Raw genomic sequence first — 25,543 nt, 5'->3', positions numbered from 1 at the left:
GTAAAGATCATTGACTGATTTTCTTCATGTCTCTCTGCAGCTCCAGAAACGCTTCATCCTGAATCTGCCAACCTTCAGTGTTCGAATCATTGACAAAAATGGCATCCATGACCTGGACAACATTTCCTTCCCTAAACAAGGCTCCTAACCTTATGCTGTCCCTCCCACTTGCCAAGGGACTTTTTTTTGATGGGCTCTTTCATCTTTTCTACTCTTTTGACGTGCATCCTTGACAGATGGTTAATTCAGAATAAAGCTAAATCTGGATAAATTGAGCTCTCTGGTTTGAGTCTCAGTTTACCTAGTATCACCTCAAGACAGAAACGGAGAGAGGATTATCTGTATTGGACTTTTTGCCAGGACTGTTTCTCCCTCTGCCCCTTTCCCTTCATTAATGCTCTAATTGCCCTTTAGTAGCAGACAGCCTCACGTTCTGTTTCACTGCCCATCAGGCTCTCCATATATTTTGCTCGCCAATGTCTCATTCCCCTAAAGCAGTGGTTTTTTTGCCCCTAAGCTTAACATTTTAAAAATTAATTAATTTGAATAGGTGATGCATACACTTAATTAAAAAATGCAAAGGATACAAAGTAAAATGTTACATAGTAAGGAAATTATAAAGAAGAAATTACAAAGTAATTACATAATAAAAAATATTTCTCCTTTCCTATAATTTGATCACCTGCTTCCCTTCCCAGAGGAAACTTCAGCTACTAATTTCTTATCTATCCTTTAAGATCTAAGTTGTTCCTATAAAAAGCATGCACATTTATGCATGCATGCACACACATATCCCCTCTGAAAAATATTTTTAGATGTTCTGCATATTGTTTTTTTCATTTAACATTATACTGGAGATTGTTCTATATCTCTCCGTGTGTGTGTGTGTGTGTGTACACATATTCTTGTTGACAGTTTTGTAATATTCTATTCAATTGATGTACTATAGGTAGCTAACCAGATCCTGTTTTACTTCCTAATCTAGCTTTTTGGGTGATTACATGAATAATGTAGGTGTTTTTTGACTAGTGCCATTGAAACAGTGGTTCCTAACTGGATGTTTGTATCAGAATCACCTGGGAGTTTTCTTTTTCTGGGGTACATGATTAGGCTGTTTGCCCAGATTCTTCTTCTTCTTCTTTTTTTAAAAAAATATTTTATTACTTTATTTGAGAGAGAACACAAATAAGTGGTGGGAGCGCGTGGGGAGGGAGAGGGAGAAACAGACTCCCCCTGAGTAGGGAACTTGCCGTGGGGCTCGATCGCAGGACCCCAGGATCATGACCTAAGCCGAAAGTAGATGCTTAACCGACTGAGCCACCCAGGCACCCCTCACTCCCAGATTCTAAGTAGGTTTGGGTCTTAGACATAGGAATATTTTTTAAAGCTTCCCAACTTATTTTTATTTTCAACCATGATAGAGAACCACTGGGTGGAAGTTTCTTTAGAGAGTGGCCCTCAAACTTGAGCCTGGAGGGCTTACTGACACACAGCTTGCTAGGTCCTACCCCTGTAGCTTCTACATGTTTGGGGTGTGACCTGAGATCTTGCATTTCTAACATTTCCAGTTGAAGCTGCCGCTGCTGGTCCAGCAACCAAACTTCAAACCCCATTTGATCTCAGACTAAGATAAGACCTACTTTATCTCGTTCTGTGCTACTCTTAATATCAAATACAGATAGGTTTTTTGTTTATCTGAAATAAAATACCATCTCTCTACAGATCAGAGCATTTGTACTAACAGTATTGTGTTAACATCAGCTTAGAATATCATACACTTTGATAAGCCACTGGTAAATGCTTTATACCTTAAGAAGGAAGTTAATCATTGGATAAGTGGGGGAAAGAGATGGTTCATATCGCCACAGCTGGCTCAGCTGCTAGTGCAACTATGAATATGCATGGGTTTGGGCTTTTGACTGGATTTCTGAGTCTTTTTCTAGGGCATCTTTTTTTTTTTTTTTTTTTTAAGATTTTGTTTATTTATTTATTTGCCAGAGAGAGAGAGAAAGAGCGAGCACAGGCAGGCAGAGTGGCAGCAGAGGCAGAGGGAGAAATAGGCTCCCCGCTGAGCAAGGAGCCTGATGTGGGACTCTATCCCAGGACGCTGGGATCATGACCTGAGCTGAAGGCAGCCGCTTAACCAACTGAGTCACCCAGGCGTCCCTAGGGCATCTATTTTTAAAGCTCCAGAGTTGATTCTGGTACTTGCCCCAGTAGAGGACCACTACTAAAATATAGGCGGTCCTGCTTCCTGTTTTTTTCCCAACCGTGAAATGGTCAAAATTGTATCTATTCCATGGGGGATAGTTAGGAGGATTCCATGAGGTAATTAATGTAAGGCATTTTGAACAGGGCCTGGCATGTGGTATGTGCTCAGTAAGGATATAATTGTTGGTAAACTTGGAATTTTGTATCCATGCCTCACTAGGAATGAAATGGTTCTCTGCCTCTGAATGTTAAGTGTCCCCAGGACAATCTAGGTAAGCCCACCAGCCCACCCTGATTCCCAGTCTCTTTTCTCCAATCCAGATCTCTTTCCTGAGTTCCAGATCCACTTATTCCTAAGTAGCTTACCCTCCTGCCATAGGAACTATCATGTCTAAAACTGGGCTTTACCATCTACTCCATCCAGAAGACCTCTGCAGCATTCCATCTTAGATAATAATGGTCCCAAGTACTAGCTCCCAAGTACCCAAACCAGAAACCTAGGCATCTTTTTTTTTTTTTTTTTTTTTTTTTTAAGTAATCTCTGTATACAATGTGGGGCTTGAACTCATAACCCTGAGATCAAGTATCAGATGCTGTATTAACTGAGCCAGACAGATACCCTGGCATCATTTATTTTTAATAAATGTAATCTAATTGGTGCCTGGATGGCTCAGTTGGTTAAGCATCTGCCTTTGGCTCTGGTCATGATCCCAGGAGTCCTGGGATCATGTCCTGCATTGGGCTCCCTGCTCCACGGGGAGACTACTTCTCTCTCTCTCTCTCTCTCTCTCTCTCTCTCTCATGAATAAATGGAGTATAAAATAAAATAAACTTGGTTTTACAGAAAAGTTGCAAAGATAATACAGAGTTTCCCTATACCTCTCACATGGTTTTCCCTAAGTTAACATATTACATAGTCACTGTGCATTTGTCAAAACTAAGAAACCATAATTGGTTGGTACGTTAGTATTAACTAAACTCCAGGTTTTATTCAAATTTTACCAGTTTGCCCACTAATATCCTTTTTCTGTTCTGGAATATAGGCCAGGATACCACATTGTACTCAGCTAAGCACCATTTTTGGTGCCTTCTTTTTCTCCTACCTTCACATAGTCATCAAGTTCTAACAGTATTAGTTCCTGAATCTCTTTTAGTAAAAATCTGTACCCCAGTATTCTGATTTATTCCCTCATAATTTTTCCTGGACTGTTTTTTAAAAAGATTTTATTTATTCATTTGATAGAGACACAGCAAGAAAGGGAACATAAGCAGAGGGAGAGGGAGAAGCAGGCTTCCCACTGAGCAGCGAGCCCGGTGTAGGGCTCGATCCCAGGATCCTGGGATCATGACCTGAGCCAAAGGCAGATGCTTAAAAACTGAGCCCCCCAGGTGCTTCTTTCCTGGACTATTTTAACAGCCTTCTACCCTCTCTACTTTTCCTCTTTCCTCTCTAGTTCTTCCTCTGTACTCTACAAGTTTGATCATTCATACCTCTTTTCACTTAAAACTTTATGATGGGGGGCGCCTGGGTGGCTCAGTCATTGGGCATCTGCCTTCGGCTCAAGTCATGGTCCCGGGGTCCTGGGATCGAGTCCCACATTGGGCTCCCTGCTCGGCGGGGAGCCTGCTTCTCCCTTTCTCACTGCCCTTGCTTGTGTTCCCTCTCTGGCTGTCTCTGTCAAATAAATAAATAAAATCTTTAACAAAACAAACAAAACCTTTCTGATGGTTTTCCACTACTTACAGTAGTGGAACTTACAGTTCTTTAGTTTGACATGCTGGGCATTTCCTAATCTCCATGCTAGCTCCCCAAGTTCCTTTCCCTCTTCTATACCCAGTAAAGCCCTTGATTCAAATGAATTTCTATGGACTCAGCATGCGTTTTTACTCCACACCTGTTTGTACCTACTAGACGAAGGGTGAACATTGCTTCAAGAAGCTTTTCTTACAAATGATGTATATGTATGTGATTGAGTCATAGTGTGGTATACTCTGATGTTTTCTAATCTGCAGTCTACTAGATTATTTATTTATTTATTTTAAAGACTTATCTATGTATGAGAGAGCGAGCAGGGGGAGGGCAGAGGGAGAGAATCTTTCAAACAGACTCTCCACTGAGTGCAGAGTCCAGTGATGCAGGGGCCTGATCTCACAACCCATGACATCACCACCTAAACTGAAACCAGGAGTCAGACACCCAATCGACTGAGCCACCCAGGCACCCCAAGATTTTGTCTTTTTTTTAATGTCAACTGTGTCCCTCTTAAATTGATTTCCTGAAGTTTGAAAACACTGGGAATTCACTGATTCTTTAACACTCCTGCCCAGGCTCCTCAGAACGGTCTTCTGATTGGTTCCCATCTGCGTTTAAGTGATTAATACACAGAAAACAGTGTATTCCTTTCCAGACCTGAGGTGAGAGGAGATAGGCTGGAGAAGAGAACAGCTGGTTTGCCTCAGGGTAGGGAAGTGCAGCCCCAACTGGTGAAGAGGTTGGGGAAGTGATGAGGAACAGTGGAGGAGGGCACTGAAATAGCTTGAGAAGTGCTTGGCTTCCCAGCTCAGGAACAGTGGCTGAGCCTGCTCTGCCTGAATCCTGGCTAATGCCTGGAGCTCGGAGTCCTTTCGCTGTCTCCTCAGCATGGCCCTTGGCCCAAAGCAGCAGCCGTGTAGAAGCAGAAGTGGGGGGCCTTCTTGGGATTCGAACTGTCTGCTGCTCCCTTAGCTCCGGCCTGTGGGTTAGGAATACGTGTTTGACGTAGAAAAAGAAAGGCCTGCCACTCAGCCTCACTCACCAAACGTCGTGAGGTTTGAAAGTGGGACAGGTATTCAAAGGCTACTCTTACTCTTCCTGGAGCCCCATGAGCCTTTAAAATAGAACAGGAAAGTCTTTTCTTTAAATGAATATAAACTCCAAAAACTGATGCTCACCCAGTCTAAACACTCTCCATTTAATTCACAGCTCCTTGATTTACAAAAAAGAAGCCACGTATATGCTTTTCCCTTAATCATCATCTACTGTTCTTTAGGGCTAGACCCAGTTTCTCAGAGGCTAACACACAATTTTTTCCCCTGTGGAGTAACAAACCTTACTGGGAAGAATCAAACGCTGAGACCTCATTTGAAGCTTCTTATGCCACTTACATTCCCCACACTAACTCCTGCCTCTCCTGCTACCATCTTGACCGTAGACTGGAGGGCCAGAGCCTTGGGGCCCAACGGACTGCAGGACCTGCTTTCCCTCTCTGGACTCAGATCTGGGAGCCCTTCTGCAGAGGGCATGGGGAGCAGTGGGAATGGAGGGGTGGATCAGACAGACCTGCATGCGTTCCTCTTGGTCGCTCTGTGACCTTAGTCAAGTTACTCTGGACTAGAATTTTCTTATCTCTAAAATAGGACTTGGTTAAGACTACATGGTTAACAGGGAAAGTTGTCCACCGAGTCATTTGTAATAAACTAATTTCCTCCTTGCTCACCTTAGAGATACCTACAGCCTTATATTGACTTGTTGCTATGTGTGGGGCATTGTTTAAGTGCTGTATGTGTCATCTCATTTAATCCCCTCAACTTCCCAAGGTCTCAATTTTAGTGGTCGAGTGTCTCTTTCCAGGCCCAGGACTTTGGTCAAAGCGAGCATACATGCTTCCTGCCATCCCTCCCTTCTGTCTTCTATATGGATAGTATGAGGGAGTGAACCTTCTTGGGAAAAGAGGTCACATCTTTGGACCTTTACCCTGGAGATGATCGCTAGACCTTTTGTTCCCTTCGCTTGTGCAAAACACTCAACATCTTGGACAACACACCTGCAAGCAACTGGCCGAAGAGCATTCCTGGCAAAGAGCACAGTGAGTGCTTCTGCCCGGAAGCATAAGACTAAGTGGTAATTGCAGGTACAAGCAGGAAGCTCAAAGGGAATCAGAAAGAGAATAGTTTAAGATAAGGTTGGAGGTAGGCAAAGCCTGGGTCATTGCAGGGCTTAGTATGAGGGTGTACAGTCAAAACCGAGAGCGGTTGGAAGGTTATTGCAGTAGTCCCGAGGACTAGGTTCATGGCAGAGGAGACAGATGAAGATGGGTCTGCTGATGAATTGGGTGTAGGGAAAGAAATATGACCCCCCACTTTCTGGCTTGAGCAGCTGGGGGAGGATGGTGCCATGTTCTCAGAGGGAAAGTGTGGAGGAGGTCGAGATGGGAGAATCTGAGTCATACTGCATTTTGGATGTACAGTTGAGATGCCCGTTAGTCCAGTGGAGACATCGGACAGACAGGCTAACGCACACACAGCCTGGAGATCAGGGAGGCGCCCCCAAGGAAGGGCAACACTTAGAGGTCAAGTAGAGAAGGAAGCCAGAGTTGGAACCAGAGAGGTCAGAAAAACCGGATGTTGGGAGCCAGAGAAGAGTGTTTCAGAAAAGAAAGTTGTCTGTCATGTCAGAGCCTGCTAACCCCACAAAAAAGGCCTTCGTATTTGACATTGTGGCCACTGGTGACCTTGCTGAGTGAATTTCAATAGACTAGTGGGGATGGAAGCCAGAGTGAAGTGGGTTGAAGAGTGAATGGGGGAGGGGGGACGTGGAGGCAGAGGGGTATTGATCTTTCACAAACTTGAACTGAGGAAGATAAATGGGGGAAGGTTTATGTTTTGTAAGGTGACAGACCCTAGAACAGGAATGCTTCGGGGAGTGATGTAGTAGATGGCTGTGTAGAGAAGGAGACACTGATGGATCCAGGAAAGGCTGCCTGAAGAATGAAATCCTTAAGAAGACAGCCAGACTAGCACCGGACATTCACAGTCACCAGCATCCATACTGACACATACAGACCCAACACCAACAGTCATGGTAATACATCACATAGACCCACAGCTAGATGGACACTTTTAGACACAGGCCCGCCGAGTCCAAGAGTACACATACACACCTGGGATCCACTTCTCTTAAACACACACACAGACACAGACACACACACACACACACACACACACACACACACACAGATGACAGCCACACTGATGAAGCAGATAGATACACTCTCTGCAGCCCCCGCAACACACCCTGGTACCCACAGCCCCCTCCTATGATTTCTCCCTCAGAGGCCCCTCCCCACTTGAGAGGCAAATCTAGGCCTGGGCTGAAGAAGGACAGGGAGGTTTTATATCCAGTGAAAAAATTTTATTAAGAGAATGAAAAAGTCGGAGAGCCAAAGAGGTACATCGATTATAGGGTCAAGAGAAACAACAGCAAATACAAAATCTTCGTGAAAACCTCATGATCTCTGACATAATCTTTCTTCCCCAAGCCCCCTGGCCCTCCCCCAGCCCTTTGTGAGCAAACACACCCTCTCCGTCTTGGTCCAGCTGGACATCTTGGTGCGTAAAGCAGAAAACAATGAAACAAGAATCCTCAACTCGGTATAAATAAGTTGCATTCGACATTTTTAGACTTTCAAATTTAATTACAACATACATAAATAAATAGGACAGCAAGAGGACTGTGACATGCAGCCTGGATTCAAGTTCTGCAATGTGTGCTTTATCTTTGCCCCTTGAGGGCTTCCCCTGCCCACTTCTCCCCAAGTGGGATGGTTCCAGGACCCACGGGGGCCTCTCACCAGCACCCCTTTTCTGGGGGTCGGAGATGCTGGGGTGAGGGATGCCATCTCCTCAACACGTCTGGTTTGTTAACAATTTCCCCCCAGCCATAAGTAAAAACATCAGGGCCTTAGCCTCTAGGAGAATCTACCTCTGCCCAGGCACCCTAATGCACGGGGCTCAGCCTCAAGACCAGGCTTCTCCATGCCATTCCTGTCCAAGCACTTACCAGCAATTAAGGGTCAGAAAACTGCACACACGCGACAGAGCTCTGGGCCCTTCTCGACAAACAGCCACAGAGAAGCCACCTCCCCTTCTCCAACCTCTCACTCCGGGGTCTTGGGATGAATGTTCTCTTTCTGGCCTGACACAAGCTCTGCCTTTTAATCCTTTCGGGCCCACTCCCAGGAACTAAGGCCTCACTTCAGGCCTTGGCAACCTCTTTGGGATGAGGTAGCGGAGACAGTTACTTCCGGTGCTTGGCATCCTTCTCTGAAGCCTTGGTGTCACCGTGCCCACTGCCCGTACCGCTTAGAAACATCTTGTCCAGGCCCTTGAGTGACTCCAGCAAGTAGTTCTGGAAGGCAGTAAGGGCAGCACAGATGGCGGGCCCACCAAAGCCATGGGTGATGAGGCTAAAGTGTGTCAGGCAGCTCTGTACTCCAGGTTCCAGGATGAGTGCTGGGCGGCTGTTGCCCAACGGGGAGCGGTCTTGAGCCATCAAGTCTGCAAACTCCTTGCAGATCTGCCTGGTGGGGGTTAGAGGACAAAAGTCTGAGCCTAGAGAAGGACCTATTGTGTGTGTGACAATGTTTATGTATTTATGATTGCTCACCCTGTCAATAGTCTGCAAATGATGATCATACCCATTCTACAGAAAAGGAAGCTGATTCAGAGACACTGACTGACTTGCCCAATATCACACAGCTAGTGAACAGGCTTTGCCAATACCCTATAGTCTCTTCCTGTGGATGTCCTGACCACGTTCAAAGTCCAGCTCTCCTATGTTATCCAGGAAACTTGCCTCGATCCCCTCAGCCGCTCCCATCCCAAACACCCAATTCTTCACAGACCTTTGCCTTTGAAGTAATTAGGGAACAATGACCTGCTGAACCAATGCTGGCAGTGACCGTGAAGTGAGGCCTAAAGGCTGTGCCAAGCACTGGCCACCTCATCTGAGTCCTCACAACAAACCTACATAATCATCGTCATCCTCATCACATACGAAAGTTGGTTTCAGATAGGTCGGCCGGCCTGTGCAGGTGATGAAGCTGGGAGCTCTCCTTCCAGTCTGTGGCCATTACCCGTTTCTTTGCATCCTGCATGGGGCTCAGGCGGGAGGATGTACCCTTGTCTCACCTGTGCATCGCCATGGAACCCAGTCAGCATTTTACACATGACTGAGCCGCAGGACGTCTTGATGAGTTAGAGGACTCATGGGTGAGGGGAGCCCTGCCCTGGATATGTTTCTCCAGCAATGATAAGAACAGCCTCAAAGGTCCCATGAGACAGGGCCGTCCCTTGAGTTTGTAATTCCACTTCTGCTGCCTCAGGAGCCTGAGAAAGTCCCAGAGGACGAGGGCGGAGGTGGGATCTGACTGCATTAGGACTGCCTTAGATGGGGGACCAGATGGTGTTCTAAGCAGCAGACATGAGGGCGGGGGACACAAGAAGGTCAGTCGCAGTGGGTGGGGTTTGTGCTCGCCAGATTGTGGGGCCCTCCAAGGAGTCTAGACTTCCTCTTCTTCCCTCTCTCTGTCTTTTCTTCTAAAAACTAAATCTGAATGTAATACCAGTTCATTAAACAGGCCCTAAAGCATCCCCAGCGAACCTAGCTTGAAAATCAATGTGGCAGGTGGGGAGTCACTGAAGATTCTTGGGCAGGGGAGAAGGACACGTGCAGGAAGGCAGGGGGAACAGGGGAGCCCTGGGATGAAGTCCAGGAGTGAGATCAGCAGGCCAGAGCTGAGGCGGCAGCGTGGGAGGGGCAGTGGGGGAGCCCCCAGCAGGACTTGAAGGGGGTCACTTGTGAAGTAAGGATAAGGGAGGGCCAACTTGTGGCTGGGTGAGCACTGGTGCCCTGATGGAAATGGACGGAGCAAAAGGGCTGAGGAGCAAGGGGGGGGGCGAGGGGGCGGGGGGAGCAAGACCACCGTGGTGGGAATGGGGGTGGTGATGCCATAGGGCAGTGACTCCAGTTTTGCTGATGCACAGAACCCAGGTATGTTCGCGTGTCCTCGTGTGCCCCATGGTGGGCCCCGCGTGGTGCCTCACTGTGCGCACATGCAGTGCCTCTCGTACATCACTTGTGCTCTTGAGTGGTGTCCACAGTGCCCCTGCCCGGTGTGTGCATCCACGCTGCCCCTCCGTGTGCCTAGTGCACGGTGCCCCAGGGCACCCCCGCGGAGCTCCCTCACTCACTTGGCGGCCAGCAGCATGCTCTTGCGGCTGTGAAGCTCCCCGGGGTCCACGTGCTGGCGGCACAGGTACTCAGCAGCTGCCTTGGCTGGGAACTCAGTCTCGCAGACGTAGCCGAAGTCTCGGGCCAGGTGCACGGCCTCTCCTGCCGGAGAAGAGAGGCAGAGCCTTGAATACCTTTGAGTCTGGAGCCTGGCCTTGAACCTCCCTCCCCCTGGCTGGGAGTCATTCTACCCCACCCCCTCCTATAGATACCTTCCTCTGGTTTCCCTCCCAGCACAGCCTCAGCCCCAAGCCCGCTGCCCTCCATTGGGACCCTAGGGGATGAGCTCTAAGCTCATGGGTGGCTGCTGAGCCCACTGTGTATCCCAGAGCCTGGGCTCGACATGAGCGAGCCCAGAGTCCCCAGCCTTCTTCCTTTCACCCCACCCAAACACTGGCCACTCCTCTCCAACCCTCCACAAACCCACACACACAAACGAGTGCGCATGCCCAGACACATGAAGACTATACACGTGTATCACATACACCCCTTCCTTATACATGACAGTGTTAGGGACAGTCACACAGCCCCACTGGGTGACACAGGTCCCCGCATACTCACACTCACACCCACCCTCAGGCCTCACTCACCCTCCACCAGTGACGTCAGAAGTGTCACATTGGCAGCCTTGCGACGGCCAGCTGGCAGGTTGAGCCCAATCTTCTCCAGCCGTTCCCGCAGACAGCGGCCCCCATTCTTGGACTTGGCCCTTGACGTGCACAGAGAGAGACAGACACACACTATGAAGACAAGAAAGAAGCCTATGGCTAAGTGGCCCCAACAGGCCCTTGCTGCCCTACCTGCCCCTGCTGAAGCTGGGGTCTGGCCCTGGGGATGCTCTGGGGCCTCTTTCAGCCTCGTCTCAATCTCCTTCTAACCTCACTGACTTCGTAGCCAAGGTAGGGTTGGGGGGCCTAGCACCCAGCTCCCAGAGCCACTCAATTCCCTCTAATCCTCTCAACAGCAGCAAGGACAGCCTGGGTAGGGAAGGATAGGCCAGAATCTTGAGGTGCCTTAGCACTCCAGCCAAGCCATACACAGCTACCCAGGGACACACAGAGCCTGACATGCAGAGATACACAGGGACACACACAGACACCCAGGGACACACAGATAAAGAGGCACACAGACGAACACACACCGAGAGCGATAAGGACACACACACACACACACACACCACAATCGTCAGACGCACACAGAGACACGCAGACTCAGGCTCCGAGGGACACACGGGTGCAGAAGCCCAGGTCACACCGAGCCAGGATCCCAGGGACAGATGTACAGACACTCGCGGACTCACACAAGCCCCTCTGGGGTGTTCAAAGAGACCGGGAATAGAGACAACCTCACCCCTGCACAAATGCAGCCTCAACACGGAGCTGCAGACGTGTAAACACACATATGTCTATCCCTAGAAGTGCACGCCATCACACAGAGGAGGACACACTCTAGCCAATGCAACAAAAGAAACTCACATTCACGGAGACATATATGCCTAACTGTCCCCTATACCACACACACACACACACACACACACGCACACTCCCTCCTCACACACATCAAGACTCCTAGCCCTGAAGTGCAAATACCCCCCACCAGGGCATTAGGACTTGCACAGAGAGAGACGCACACCCAGCTATGAAGACAAACCACAGACCTCAAAACACACACACACCAGAGAGGCCTGTGTTCTGTAGGGAGTGGGCCTTGGGTCCTGGGGTCCCGTTCTTGGGGCAAAGGAGGAAGATGGCCCCCTCTCTTCACCAGCCCCAGCCTGGCCCATCCAGCCCAGCACAGGTCAGTCCTCTGTCCCTTCTCTGTGATCAGCCTTCTTTGTCCACCCCCACCCCCAGGCCCACACACCTGTGGGAGCTGCTGGAGACCAGGGCCTGCCCCCAGAACATGCACAATTCCCTAAGGAGACAGAGATGGAGAGGAGGCTGTGGCCTGGCGTGAGGCGGGCCCCTCTCTGCGCCCCGGAGAAGGTCTGAAATGATCACACGGATTTGGGCAGAAAACTGTGTGGGCTGGCCGTCCTACCTGCGAAGGACACCGCCTAGCAGGGAAGCATTGAGGCACTCGGGAGGTGAGAGTCGCCGCTGGACCTCCCCCACGGTCACCTTGTACTTGGACGTTGAGCTGAGCAGCGAGAGCCGGCCTGGCACGGAGCAGAAGACCTCACTGGGGTTCGTGATGCCACCAACCAGGCTGTCTTTGGCCAGTGAGAGGGCCGAGAGGCTGCTGGCTTTGGAGGGGATGGGGACTGCAGAATGGAAGCAAGGGCAAGGGGGAGAGAGACGACACTGAGCCGGGGACCGCAGGACGCGGACGCTGGCCAGCTGTGGAGCGGGAGCATTGAGGAAGCGCTGACTGTGTCCTGGGCACCAGGCCACATGCTGGGCACGCAGCCACATCGAACCATCCCAGCGCCTCTCAGAGGACAGTTCTACTGTCCCTGCTTTACAGAGGAAGAGACTGAGGCACGCGGAGTTTATCGTGACTCACCCAAGTCCACTCAGCCAACAGGGTGGTGGAAACAACCCGGAGTCTGGCTCCTGCACCTGGGTTCCCTTTTCTGAGTCAGGCTGGTGCGCTGTTAACTCAAACAGCCTCTGCAGAGTCCTGGAGTCTGGGCAAGTGCAATCCAAGAGAGAGCCACAAATGCGGAGGCAGGAGCTCTGGGTCACTGCCGCAGGGCCCAGCTAGGTCTGCACAAACCCAAGGAGTCCTCAGCCCCCCTTGCCTGCTTATGACCCCCACATGCCACCACCCCCCCCGGATCAGTGAAGGCCTGGGGACTTTGGGATCCCACATCCTGGGTGCAGGAAGGTTATGGCCCCATTAGGCTTCTGGTCCTGGCCCCCTGGATGCTGAGTCACTATGGGATGCTCAAAGAGACAGGAATAAAGAGATATACCCCCACAGGCCCCTGCTCAAGAGCTCTCAGTCCGCTAATCTGTGTAGGACAGGGAAGGGACTCTGAGAAGTTAATTTTCTAAAACCCACTTGGAGGAATGCCTGGGTGGCTCCGTCGGTAAAGTGTCCGACGCTTGATCTCAGCTCAGATCTTGATCTCAGGGTTGTGAGTTCAAGCCCCGTGTTGGACTCCACGCTGGTCGTGGAGCCTACTTGAAAACAAACAAACAAACAAAACAAACCCACTTGGATACTCTTGGCCCTTAAAGAAAGTTCTTTCTGTGGTCTAACCTCCATCCTCCTGCCTGGCCTCAAAGGGAGGAGAGAATAATCGAGGTACTTGCTTCCACCTGGGCTTCTCTTCCTACAAGGAAGTGAGAGCAGGAGAGAAGGCAGTCCTTGTGTGTCTGTACCGGGAGGGACTAAGTGGGAAGCCAGAGACTAGCAGTTAACTGGGCACTTACTGTGCTATGTACTTTACACGGATCATGTCACTGAGTCCACGGAACAACCCGGGAGGGGGCTATGTTTACTATTCCCATTTTACAGATGGGGAGACTGAAGCCCAGAGAGGTGAAATAGTGTGCCTGAGATCACACAGCTGCTAGACAGAGAACCAGTAACAAGCCCTGGACTGCGGTCTCAAAGGCAGGAGCCCTCCAGCCATTCAGCCATTACTCGCTGAGCCCTGTGTGCCGGGAATGCAGAAGTTAGCTAAGGCCTGCAGTTCCCAGCCAGGCAGAGCCCCTCTGCTTTTCCTGGATTTCTCTGGATGTGTGGAATCCCACCCTCCCGGCTGGAAACCTCAGTGATGCCCTCCACGCTGCCCCCTCCCGCCACATCCCTTCTGTCACTGTGTCCTGCGGCTCTCCTTTCTCCACGGGCCCCAGATGTTACAGACACTTCTCTCTACACGTGCACAGACACTCACTTCCCATCTGAAATTCGGGGCAGCTCTGTGCTGGTCTCCCTGGCCCCGCCCCAAAGGATCTTTCTGAAACACGTCACTCTCCACACTGACACCCATCCGTGGCCCTCATTGTCCCTCGAATCAGATCCCAGTGTCAGAGCTGGACAGGACGAGGTGGCCTAACCTTCAGCGAGTGCCAACTGTACACCAAGTGTTTTACACAAACAGCTCTGTGAGGCAGATGCTGTTCTCCATCCCCATTTCAAGTTGGAGAAGCTAAAAGTTCAGAGAGGTTCAGAGGGATGGCACAGCAAGCAGGAAGCGGAAATGGGTCTTGAACTCTGATCACAGACTCCGAAGTTCACATCCTTAGTCATCCTAGCGCTGTCCATGGAATGCTCTCCTTTGCCCACTTTGTGTTCTGGCTGCTGCCTACCCCTCTTGCCTGGTCCCCCATCTGTCCTTTAGGCTCTGATGAACAGAAATATACTATATTATATATATACTATGTACTTATATATAGTATATATATACACACACACACATTATATATATAAATAGAATATAAATTTAAATTTAAATGTTCTGGTAGCTCCATTTTAAAAAAGTAAAAAGAAACGTGAGGTTAATTTTAACATATTTTATTTACCCCAGTGTGTCAAAAAATACTATTGTGGAAACATGTCATCAATATTTTAAAGATTATTAATGAGCTATTTTACATTCTTCCCTTGTACTTAGCCTTCAAAATCCAATGCTTATTTTACATCTCCAGCCCATCTAAATTCAGACTTGCCACATTTCAGGTGCCCAACAGCCACACGTGCCTGGTGGCTCCCACCGTGGACAGCACAGCTCTAGACCTCTAAGAGGGATAATGAGGAAGCCTGTGGGGGGCAGGCGCCACCCTACAGGAGGCGGCTGCTTGGCTGGGGGTTACCATGCAGGACACACCAACATTGCCAGAACTCCCGCGTTATTTGTTTGCTGATGAAACCAGGATCCTGGATTTCTCTGTGAACTCAGGATTTTTAAACCTTGGCAACCGATTCAAAAAAATTTAAAAAGCCAGCATAGGCCACACCTATGCCTTGCCTCCTGGGGTGGGGGATGCCAGGGCGCTAGCTCTTTGGGCCCCACAGAAGGGCTCACTGTCTCCGTATTCCTGAGCAGGCCCCTCCTCCCCAAGCCGCAGCGTGGGCACCGGGCACTGGTGCAAAGCTTCCTGGCTGCTTTCCAGGCCCACGACCCCAGCCCCTCTCACCCTCTAGCCCTGACCTCATCGCACTTTACGTCTGATTCCACTGCTGTCTTCCCCATTAACGAGGAGTGGGCCTTGAGGGCAGGGACTCAGCGCAAGTGGGCCTCAGTGCATGTGGGATAAATGAGTGGAGACCTGAAATGGACAGAAGAGTCATGGCCCACAGCCCAGACTGGGGGAGAGGGTGGGCATCGGGAGAACCTCGTCCCTGTCTTAGCGATGGGTAGTAAAACAGCCCTTCCTCCCTGGGTCCCCGTTCGGGTACCAGAGAGGGGCCAAGAGATTACAGACGGGGCGAGTGGAAGAAGAGGAAAAGGGCAGAATGTGGAGGGAATGAAGAGCACACATTCTACCCCAGGCAAGTCTCTGTCCCCAGAGCAGGACCAACGAGGGGGAGGCAAGTGAAGCACTTGCCTTGGGGGCAAAAATCTAAGGAGGCACCAAAAACTCAGCAAGCAAGATAAACAGTATTTTAATGCAATATACATTGAGGAGGGGAGGGGCAGAGAGAGAGAGAACCTTAAGCCAACTCCACGCTCAGCACCGAGCCCTGCTCTGGGCTCAATCTCACGACCCGGAGATCAGGACCTGAGCTGAAAACAAGAGTCGGACGCTTAACTGACTACACGACCAAGGTGCTCTTTTAATGCAGTATCTTGAAAAATAAAAATTAATGTAAAAAAGACCTGGTGACAAAAATCAACGTTTTAATTAGAAACAGTCTCTGATGCTGCTCTCGGCTCCACCCTGCCTCGCTGCCCGCTTCTTAGTCCCAGCCCCCTCCCAGAGTGAGGAGCAGAGATGTCCTAACTCAACAGACACAGGGACACGAGACAGAAAGACAACGGGAGCCATGCCCACCTCCTGCTCCTTGTCTCCCAGGCCTGTATGTGGTTCCCTCTTCACCCTTGTCCCTCTCTCTGGAGGGCACTTCTTTGGGGTGATGGGACTACTCTATATCGTAGTGGTTACATGACCGTATGTTTGGATTTGTCAAAATGTAAATAAATGCAGGCGTAACATTATTTATACCTCAAGCTTGACTTTAAAAAAAGAACAACTACAAATTGATGAATTAAAAAACTAAAAAGAAGGCTTTAAAAAGGGGGGGGGGTGCCTGGATGGCTCAGTCAATTAAGCATCTGTCTCTGGCTCAGGTCATGATCCCAAGGTTCTGGGATCGAGCCCCACATGGCTCCTTGCTCAGCAGGGAGCCTGCTTCCCCCTCTCCCTCTGGCTGCCACGCCCCCTGCTTGTGCTCTCTCTCTGTCAAATGAATAAATAAAATCTTTTTTCAAAAAATAAGTAAATAAATAGAAGGGCAGAATGACCATTCTCCTTCCCATGACCCCTAGCCAGAGAAAGCAGTCAGAAGGAACAGAAAATTCTCTCCTCCAGCAGCCTCCTCCATCCCAAACCAGGTGCTCCCTGAGGCCAGGCTCTGTATGAGGGGAGGGAGACCAAGGCTGCATGAGGCTGTTTGTGCACATGCAAACAGAGATCAATGCGAATCACAAAAACGACCACACACACCGCAATGCCTGTCATGGACAGAGCACTGAGGGTCAGACTGTGCATGTGCACACTTACTCACTGAACAAGACTGGGCCCCAGCTATACATGCAGACAGAGTTTCTGCCCCCCTGAGTTTTGCAGGGATGTGGCCACATGCATACGGGTACCTGCAAGGGCTCCTGCTCCTGTCCATATAGTTAAACACGGAGTGTTTGCCCAAGGTATGCAAATATAGGTGCTGCTAAGTGTAGGTGTATGACAGGTGGACGTATGTCTGGATATGGAGGGACAGACTCTGCTGCTCCCTCCTCACTCCCCACGCCCCACTTGTCCTTCCCCTTTTCCTCAGAGCCTCTTCCCTCAATGGCAAGAGCAATGGGACCCAAAGTTAGAGAAGTGGATGGCACAAGAAAGGGACAGTCATGGAGGCAGGAATTACACTAGCACAGTCTGCAAAGCAGGGACACTGGTGTTTGTCTCCCACACCAGTGGGGGACTGAATTCCTGGGGCTGAATGGTCTACTCATGGTGTCCCCACTGCCTCCCCCTGCCCCCCTCCATTACACAAGCAGAAGCCAAGACACTACAGATGCAAGAGCTCCTAGTTGTCCAACCTGTCAGACAAACCCACGCACTTGTCTATACACTCCGTCCACAGGTGGTAGATACGGTCTGACTACAGAATCTGGGGAGAGTACAAAAGATTCTCCCAGAAAACTGACTACAATTTCAATTCTGTCTAGAAGAAAACATAGGAGAAAAATCTCTGTGCTCTTGGGCTGGGGAAGGAGTTCCTGGATTCAACCCTAAAAGCATGATCCACAAAAGAAAATAATGATAAAGTGGACTTCAGGAAAATTAAACATCCTTGCACCTCAAAGGTACTACCAAAAAAGCTGAAAGACAAACCATCAGCTTGAAGAAAACATTTGACAATCACATGTCTGATCAAGGATGCATGTCCAGAATATGTAAAGAATTCTTGTAATTCTATCATAAGATAAACAGCCCAACTGGAAAAAGGTCAAAATATGTGAATAGATAGCTCACTAAAAATGACAAATGGGTGGGTAATAAGCACGTGAAAAAGTGCTCAACATCATTAGTTATTAGGGAAATGCAAATCAAAACATACTGAGGTACTACCACAAGGGCTATCGTAAAAAAGACAGACAATACTGGGGCGCCTGGGTGGCACAGTCGGTTAAGCGTCCGACTCTTGGTTTTGGCTTGGGTCGTGATCTCATGGGTCCTGGGATGGAGCCCCAAGTGAGGCTCCGCGCTCAGAGGGGCATCTGATTCTCTCTCTCTCTGCCCCTCTCACTCGTGCTCCTTGGTTCCCTCTCTCTAAGATAAATAAATAAATCTTTAAAAAAAAGAAAAAGATAAGACATCATCAAGAGTAGGTGAAGAACCCTCTCGTGCTGTTGCTAGTAGAAATGTAAAACAGAACAGTCCCGTTAGAAAACCGCATGCCAGGCTCTTAAGATATTAAACACAAACTTACCATAACATCCAGCAATTTCATCCCCCAGAATTGACCTAAGAGCCATGAGGACTCACGTCCACGCAAAGACATGTATGCGAATGATTGGAGCAGCATTATTCACAGGAGCCAAAAAGTGGGCACCACCCAGGTGTCCGTCAGCTGACGAATGGATACACAAAATGTGTTTCAAGCGAGCAGTAGAGGCCTACTCAGCAACACGAAGAAAGGGGGCTACTCACACCTGCTACAACACAGATGAACCTCGAAAACATTATGCTGAGTAAAAGGAGAGATGCACCTGTGGGCATCTTTATTTATTCCATTGATATAACATGTCCGGATTATGCAAATATATAGAAAGAAAGCAGATCAGTGGTTGCCTAAGGCTGGGGGTGGGAATGAGAATTAACTACAAATAGGAATGGAGGAATTTTAGGGGATGATGATTGTGGTAGGGGCACCTGAATGGCTCAGTCTGTTAAGCGTCTGCCTTCAGCTCAGGTCATGATCCCAAGGTTCTGGGATCAAACCCTATGTCAGGCTCTCTGCTCAGCTGGGAGCCTGCTTCTCCGTCTCCTGCTCTCCCTGCTTGTGTGCTCTCTCTCTGTCAAATAAATACATGAAATCTTAAAAAAAAAAAAAAAAAAAGACTGATTGTGGTAATGACTACACAACTATAAATTACTAAAAATCGTTGAATCATACTCTTAAATGGGTGATTTTTTAAGATCTGTACATTTTAATTCAATAAATTTGTTAAGAAATGCAAGTTCCAGGGCCATACTTCAGGGACTCTCATTCAGTAGATGTGGAGTGGTGCCCATGAAATCTGGCATTTTCTTTTTCTTTTCTTTTTTCTTTTTTTTTAAAGATTTTATTTATTTATTTGACAGACAGAGATCACAAGTAGGCAGAGAGGCAGGCAGAGAGAGAGAGGGAGAGGAGGGAGCAGGCTCCCTGCTGAGCAGAGAGCCCGATGTGGGGCTTGATCCCAGGACCCTGGGAATATGACCTGAGGCGAAGGCAGAGGCTTTAACCCACTGAGCCACCCAGGCGCCCCAAATCTGGCATTTTCTAAATAAGCACCTCCAAGGGATTCTGATGCACATGGTGTTTTTAGCCTACCCTTGGGGTACGCTGGCCAAGAGCGGGGGAGGGGAGCGGCTGGAGGAAGGCAGACCTTCCCAGCCCACTTGAGCCTCTCTGTCACCCGCCCTTCGTGGGGCCTGCTGGTGAAGTTTCCTTCCCACTAACTAACCTTCACTCTCCTGTCCTATGTGGCCCTCAGCTATCATCCAAACCCTATCTGCTTGGGTACTGGGTTTTCAGTCTCTGGGGAGGCATGTAGAAGTGGTGGGTCAGATCCTCTCATTATGTAAAACCTTGATTTTTGTTTCTTGTGGATTTTTGGCAGTACTTCTTATACTAAAGTATTGCACTAAGATACATTATTTACAGGGCACCTGTGTGGCTCAGTGGGTTAAAGCCTCTGTCTTTGGCTCAGGTCATGATCCCAGGGTCCTGCATCAGGCTCTCTGCTCAGCGGGGAGCCGGTTTCCCCCTCTCTCTCGGCCTGCCTCTCTGCCTACTTGTGATCTCTGTCAAATAAATAAATAAAATCTTTTAAAAACCCACAAAAAACAGATACATTATTTACCTGGGGTGCCTGGGTGGTTCAGTTGGTTAAGTGTCTGACTCTTGATTTCAGCTCACGTCATGATTTCCTGGGATTCTGCCCTTCGGGGGTGCTGTGCTGAGCCGTGAGTCCCTTGAGGATTCTCTCCCTTTCCCCTGCCCCTCCCTCCTGCTATATGAACGTTCTCTCTCTCTCTCCCTCCCTCTCTAAAGTAAATAAATAAATCTTTAAAATATATAGATATTATTTATATAATCTTTGTCTCAGAGGTGAGTACTTCATTCACTCACCAGAGGCCTGGCCTGCAGGGATTCACTGGGAAGCCCAGACCCTCCCCATCTCCCTTTCTTTCCCTAGAGCCAAGCTGAGCAGCGAGAGGGTGCCCTGGAGACCCTGAGGTTGGACCACAGGGCTCCACAAAGGGGATGTTCCCGCCCCCAACGAGGCAACCACCCACTCTCCCCGAGAGGAGGAGTGATTGATCTCAGTTCTCATCCCCGAACCCTTTCCCTCCAGCTGTGGCTGCAGAACTTGAAACCCCGGCAGATTTTAACCTTTGTAAGGTAGCTGGCTTTTCCGCAGTGGAGGGCGTTTGCACATGCTGTGCCTAGGGTGGTGAAAATAGCTCTGCCCTTTCTACAACCTTTCTACAACCTCTCTCCCGGTGTGCTCAGACCTCAAAAACCATCACTCATTTATTCAACCAGCACCCATGGAACACCTGCCGAGACCGTCCTAACCTCTCCTGTAGGAAGCCCCCAGACTCAGGCACTCTGCTATCCTCCTCTGAGCTCTCACACGACCAGTACCGATCCCCCTCACCACTTTTCTCGGCTAGAAAATATTCCCATCCAGGTGTGTGTCCCCCACCAGTCCCGCTTGCTTTCCGTGCTCCTGGGGCAGGTTATGAAACTGGAGGTAACAAACGTGGGCAGAAAATGGAGGGTTCCGGCCTCTCCTTGGGTCCGCCTCGGCTCCATCTGCCGCCTCCGGCCTCACTCCGTGGCTGCAAGGGGCAGCCGACAGGGAAGTGTACAGCGGGGCAGAGGCTTCGCTTCCCTTCTCCCCAGGACAAGTAAGTGCCTGGAATATGGAAAGTTTTATAAGCAAGGTCGGGACCCTCGAGAGCTCCCAGGCTTCCCTCTTTGGCGATACATCTGCGATAGGAAGACGGCTTCAGGGGTAGGGCCGGGGTGGCTGCGATTTCGCACCCAGGGCCTCGACTGCCCGGCCTCAACCTCAGCTGTCCCTCCCGCCAGGGCCTGGAGCTGCTGGAGGAATCGGATGCTTCAGCGAGCCCAAAATGACTTCCTATCATTCCAGGGTCCACGGGGGCCGCTGGGTCCCCTACTACCTCCGGCGGGCGCCAGAGGGCTTCAGGATCTTACAGGGGCTCTCGATGTCATCGGAAGGGCCTGAGGCCGAAGAAGGACGCTAATCCACACCGAGTCCTGCAGTGACGGCGCAAATCCCAGGCGAAAACTGCCCGCTGCGCGCCGGGTTCCGGCCGGCGCACCTGCTTAGCCGCAGCGGCTCCGCGCTGTCGCTCGTCCATGCGGCCCCTTAGGCGAGGCCCTTCGGGGATCATCAGCTCTGCCTCGGCGTTTGCGAAGCTCGAAAGCGCCAGTACTAACCCTCTCTCCTCCCGAAGGCGCAGCGCGCGGGTGGAAGGCCGAGCTCGCGGCTAGCGAACCAGGCGCTTCCCTCCGCAGGAAGCCTGGAGCTTGCACCCCTGGTCCTTTGCCGCCGCGCTCCAGGTTGTGACTCGTCGTCCAGGGTGGCGCACCCAGGTCCCCGCGCTCCATCTCGCGGCGCTCGGCCACCGAAAGGCTGGCACCGCGGTACGGCCGGTGTGCGCCCCCGCGCCCGCGCCCGGGACGCCCAGCGCGGCGCCAGCGCCCACATCAGCCCCACCGGGCCCCGCGGGCCGCACTCGCGACACCCCGACTGCCCTCACTGTGGTCCTGGGACCGCTGTTGGGGATTCCGGCGCACACCTAGGACCCAGAACTTAGGACAGCTGATGTCCTTTGAGAGAAACCAACTCAGGGCAATTTCAGCGCCTCCTCGCAGCCAGTTCCCAGTGCTGGCTCTGGCCTGGGGATTGGAATTTAAGGTGCTCAGAGCCCAAGCTGATCCTTCACTCTTCCCCCGGGCAGAGGTTCCCAAGCTCCTACCCCGAAGGCGGGAGTCCGGCCTCCTCCAGGGAGTCAGTGAGCCTAGCAGATCCCGCAACCCGCCCCAGCCCCCGCCAGCGTGGGCAGGAGTCCGGAACTGGGGGCGGGGACCATGATCATATCTCCTGGTGGACGCAGCCCAGGGGCAGGCTCTTGCCAACCGCAGACAGAGCTCTGCTTTCCCACGGGGTCCAAAAAGTCCACTAAGCCAAGGCAGCAGTGACTACTCCAGGAGGCCAGTTCTGGGCTTCCTCTCCACATCCACATCCCCAGGTGACACAGCCCAACACCTGGAGGCTCTCCCCTAAGTTCCGGGAAGCTTGTCCCTTCTTCTTACTCCCCACACATTCTAGGCTGTCCGACTAACTCTCAGGCCCTAGTAACCCAGTCCCACTCCTAGAAGTCCAGCCCCCAGCCCGCCCCCACACCCCAGCCTCAGTCCCAGTCTCCCGTGAGAACGCTGTGAGATCGCGTGGTGTCCAAACAGTGCCTGGACTTGAGTTCACTCTTGAAAAATGGCTGGATCCAAATCCTGCAGGAGCTGTGCCTGCCTCAGGCACCACAAGCTTGTGTGTGTCACCAAGTTCCTCCTGGGGCACTGGCCCCAAATCTAAGGAGCCCACCCAAAGCCTGGACCCCTCTGCCTCTGTATCTCAATCTCTCTCCTTCTCACCTTTTCCTGGCATGTCTAGAATTTGGTCCTCCAGCTGGAAAATCCAGTGGAGGGCAGGTCTCAAACCCGTCGCTCCTACTAGTGCAGAGACACAAACACCCTCCCAAAACACACAGGAACTGATCCTTGCATACTCAGAGATCCTCAGAACCAGAGAACAAATTCCAGGACACAAAGACCCTCACACACACACACACACACACACACGCACGCACACACTCACACAGACTCCCAAACACTCAGAAATATACACCAACATAGTGGATATGCATTGCACGCCCAGCAACAGGACCACACTTACACGCCAAGAAATACCAGAAAGACACCCAGGAAAGGAACATACCAGACATGTGTGGACCCTGAACTCACACAGGACATCCAGGATCAGGCAGGTCCTGATCCTCCTATACTCAGACTAACACACGATATCCACATACCAACTCCTGCAACCCTAAATGTGGAAAGAGGCTCCTGCAAGGATAGAAAATTCCCTGGGGGAAACTTGATCCCCCCCCCCATTAATTGACCCCAAGGTCCTTCGGGGAAGGAAATCTTGCCTGTTTAAGAAATGGTAAGGCACCGTAATGTGGAAATCATTTAAGGAAACCCATGGGAACTGCACACCCTTTCCCACCTCTTAGAAAACAGGAAAGTAGTTTAACTCGTTCTGCAAATTATTTCCAGATCTACAAGAACACCCTCCCCTTGGTAGGAAAAGGCCAAGCCACACAGAGGGTCTGCTGCAGAATGAGTCCGATGGGCTCAGCCCACCCCAGACGGCAGGCCCTAGGGCCAACCCATCAACCTGCCCCTCTGCTCAAGCTCTGGCCAGGACCCCAGCCTCTGCTGCCCCTCTAATGGCTAGAAGACAGCGACACAGAGGAAGCAAGCTCCACAGGGAAGAAAACAGGTCCGTGTGAGGGGAGCCTGCACCATCTCCCCCAGTTCTGCCCTGGCTGATGCACGCTGTTCCTTACCTTTCTTGATTACGGACTGGTCCAGAAGACTCATTCCCATATCATCCATGGCCTGAAAATAGGAGAGGCAGTGGTAAGGGGGCTTATGGACCTAGTCCCCTGTCACTTCCCAAGTCCCTGCAGTCGCTGGTCCTGGTCCTGTCCGCTAGGCCCAGTGCTCTCCACCTACACTTGAGGCAGCCACAGGCAGGGCCAGGACTCCACCAGGGGTTGCCGCCCTCCAGGCACCACGCACTGACTCAGTGCCAGGCCGCCTGAATGGACAGGCAGCATGTAACCCAGATTTGGGCTCCTCCTCGGAGTCATGAGTGAGAGGTGGCAGGGTGAGAGACGAGTGGGACGCCCGCCTTCGTCACCGTGCCTCCAGCTAGAGTCCTAAATCCCCGCGGCCGGTCCTGGCCCATCCCGGACCGTTCGGGCCTCACCTGCAGGTCGTCTAGGCCGGGCGGCGCCGCCAGCCCAGGGAGGCCGAGGGGTGCGTCTGCCAGGCCGTGCGCGCCGTCGGCTAGGCCGTGCAGGAGCCGGGGAACCGCGGCGGCGTAGTCGCGGCGCGGGTCGAGGCCCAGGGCGCGGGCGGGCGGCGCCAGCAGACCCGGTGGCTCGTCATGGGCGCGGGCGGCGGCGCGGGGCGCGGCCCAGGCGGCCTGTGGAGGCTGCGGCTGTCCGAGGGGCGCGAGGCCGCCATACGGGTCCCCGGCCAGGTGCGGGAAGGCGGCAGCGGCGTCGGGCGCCTGGCCGTAAGGCAGTGGCGGCTGCGGGTAGGGCGGCGGGAAGTAGGGTGGTTGGAAGTCGGTGGCGGCTGGCGTGTGGCAGAGCGGTGGCGCCGGCCCATAGGCCGCCTGGGGCAGAGACGACAGGCGGGCCGCGCCAGCCGCTGCGCCCAGCCCGTCGGGGCGCTCCTGGGGAAGGAGAGGGGCGCGTTAGGCGACCCGCTGGTAGCTGAACGACCCCGGTCCCCGAGAGGACCGTCCTCAGCTCTCGGGGATCCGGCTGCCGTCCTGCCCGGGCCTGAGGTCTAGCTCGGAGGAGCCCGCGGGCGCGGGAGCCTCGAGCTAGGATAGGGGTGTCCGGTGCGCACCCTCACGGTTCGCAGCTGGCGGAGTCCCTGCGGCCCCCTCCTGCCGAGATTTCGTTGGAGGTGGAGGTTCGGCAGGTCCGGGCGCTCGGGTTCCCCGATCCCGCGCCCCTAGACTACTCACCATGGCGGAGTAAGTGTGCACCAGCATGGGGCGGGTGGCGCGGGGCGCGGGGCGTGGCTGCGGCTGAGCCCTCGCCCGACGGCGAGCGCCGCGGGAAGAGGCGCGGGGATCCTGTACAGCACGCGGGTGCTATTTGGGGCGGCGGGGTGCAGCTCGGCCCGCAGCCCGGCGGGCGTCGGGTCCTCAGCTGTAGGCGCCCCGGGGCAGGTCCATGGGGGCGGGACGTGGGCCGGACGGGCGCAGATCGCACTTGGGAAAGTCGGTCAACGGGTGCCCAGCGCCCGCCCTCCTTCCTCTGAGCGCAGCCCTCTCCATGCACTCCAGTTATAGTGGCGGGGGCGCGCTGGGCCTCCGGGGCGCGCATTAAAGAGACACGCTGTGGCCGCTTTCTCCCTTCTCTCCAGCGACGGTTCAAGGGGAGGCGTGGCATTGGCGCGACCCCGTGGGGTGGGTAGCGGGGCGTGAATCCAACCCCCGCTGGTCTGAGCCGCCTTCTGGGCTCAAAGTTCCAGCTGCGGTGAAACAGAGAA

General features: G+C 51.9%; 2 protein-coding genes across 2 annotated transcripts in view; one reads left to right on the top strand and one right to left on the bottom strand.

Annotated features, from left to right (window-relative positions):
* PSMB2 (proteasome 20S subunit beta 2) overlaps nucleotides 1–275 on the top strand; it is a 32,196-nt gene extending 31,921 nt beyond the window's left edge. The window contains exon 6 of the mRNA XM_059136953.1: nucleotides 41–275. Coding sequence (XP_058992936.1) covers nucleotides 41–148 — 108 coding nt within the window. The 3' untranslated portion in view covers nucleotides 149–275. The remainder of the gene's footprint in view (nucleotides 1–40) is intronic.
* Nucleotides 276–7,409: 7,134 nt separating this feature from the next.
* Nucleotides 7,410–25,040, bottom strand: TFAP2E (transcription factor AP-2 epsilon). The gene is made up of 7 exons (XM_059136616.1): nucleotides 25,014–25,040; nucleotides 24,240–24,713; nucleotides 23,815–23,866; nucleotides 12,302–12,524; nucleotides 10,852–10,970; nucleotides 10,222–10,363; nucleotides 7,410–8,549 (listed from the first exon to the last, which is right to left on the bottom strand). The coding sequence occupies exons 1-7, from the start codon at nucleotides 25,038–25,040 to the stop codon at nucleotides 8,267–8,269; spliced, it is 1,320 nt and encodes a 439-aa protein (XP_058992599.1). The 3' UTR covers nucleotides 7,410–8,266.
* Nucleotides 25,041–25,543: the final 503 nt, after the last annotated feature.

Source organism: Mustela lutreola, chromosome 10, assembly GCF_030435805.1.
Source record: "Mustela lutreola isolate mMusLut2 chromosome 10, mMusLut2.pri, whole genome shotgun sequence".
Taxonomy (NCBI): Eukaryota; Metazoa; Chordata; class Mammalia; order Carnivora; family Mustelidae; genus Mustela; species Mustela lutreola.
The sequence above is the reverse complement of the archived record's forward strand: the minus strand, read 5'-3'. Positions and strand labels throughout refer to the sequence as shown.

Bases quoted from the DNA above. Each gene is read 5' to 3' on its own strand.
- TFAP2E (XM_059136616.1), bottom strand. From the start codon at position 25,040: ATGCTGGTGCACACTTACTCCGCCATG. The intron at 24,714-25,013 runs GTGAGTAGTCTA...CTCCTTCCCCAG, and splicing joins TGCACACTTACTCCGCCATG to GAGCGCCCCGACGGGCTGGG. The intron at 12,525-23,814 runs GTAAGGAACAGC...TCCATTCTGCAG, and splicing joins CCAGTCCGTAATCAAGAAAG to TCCCCATCCCCTCCAAAGCC.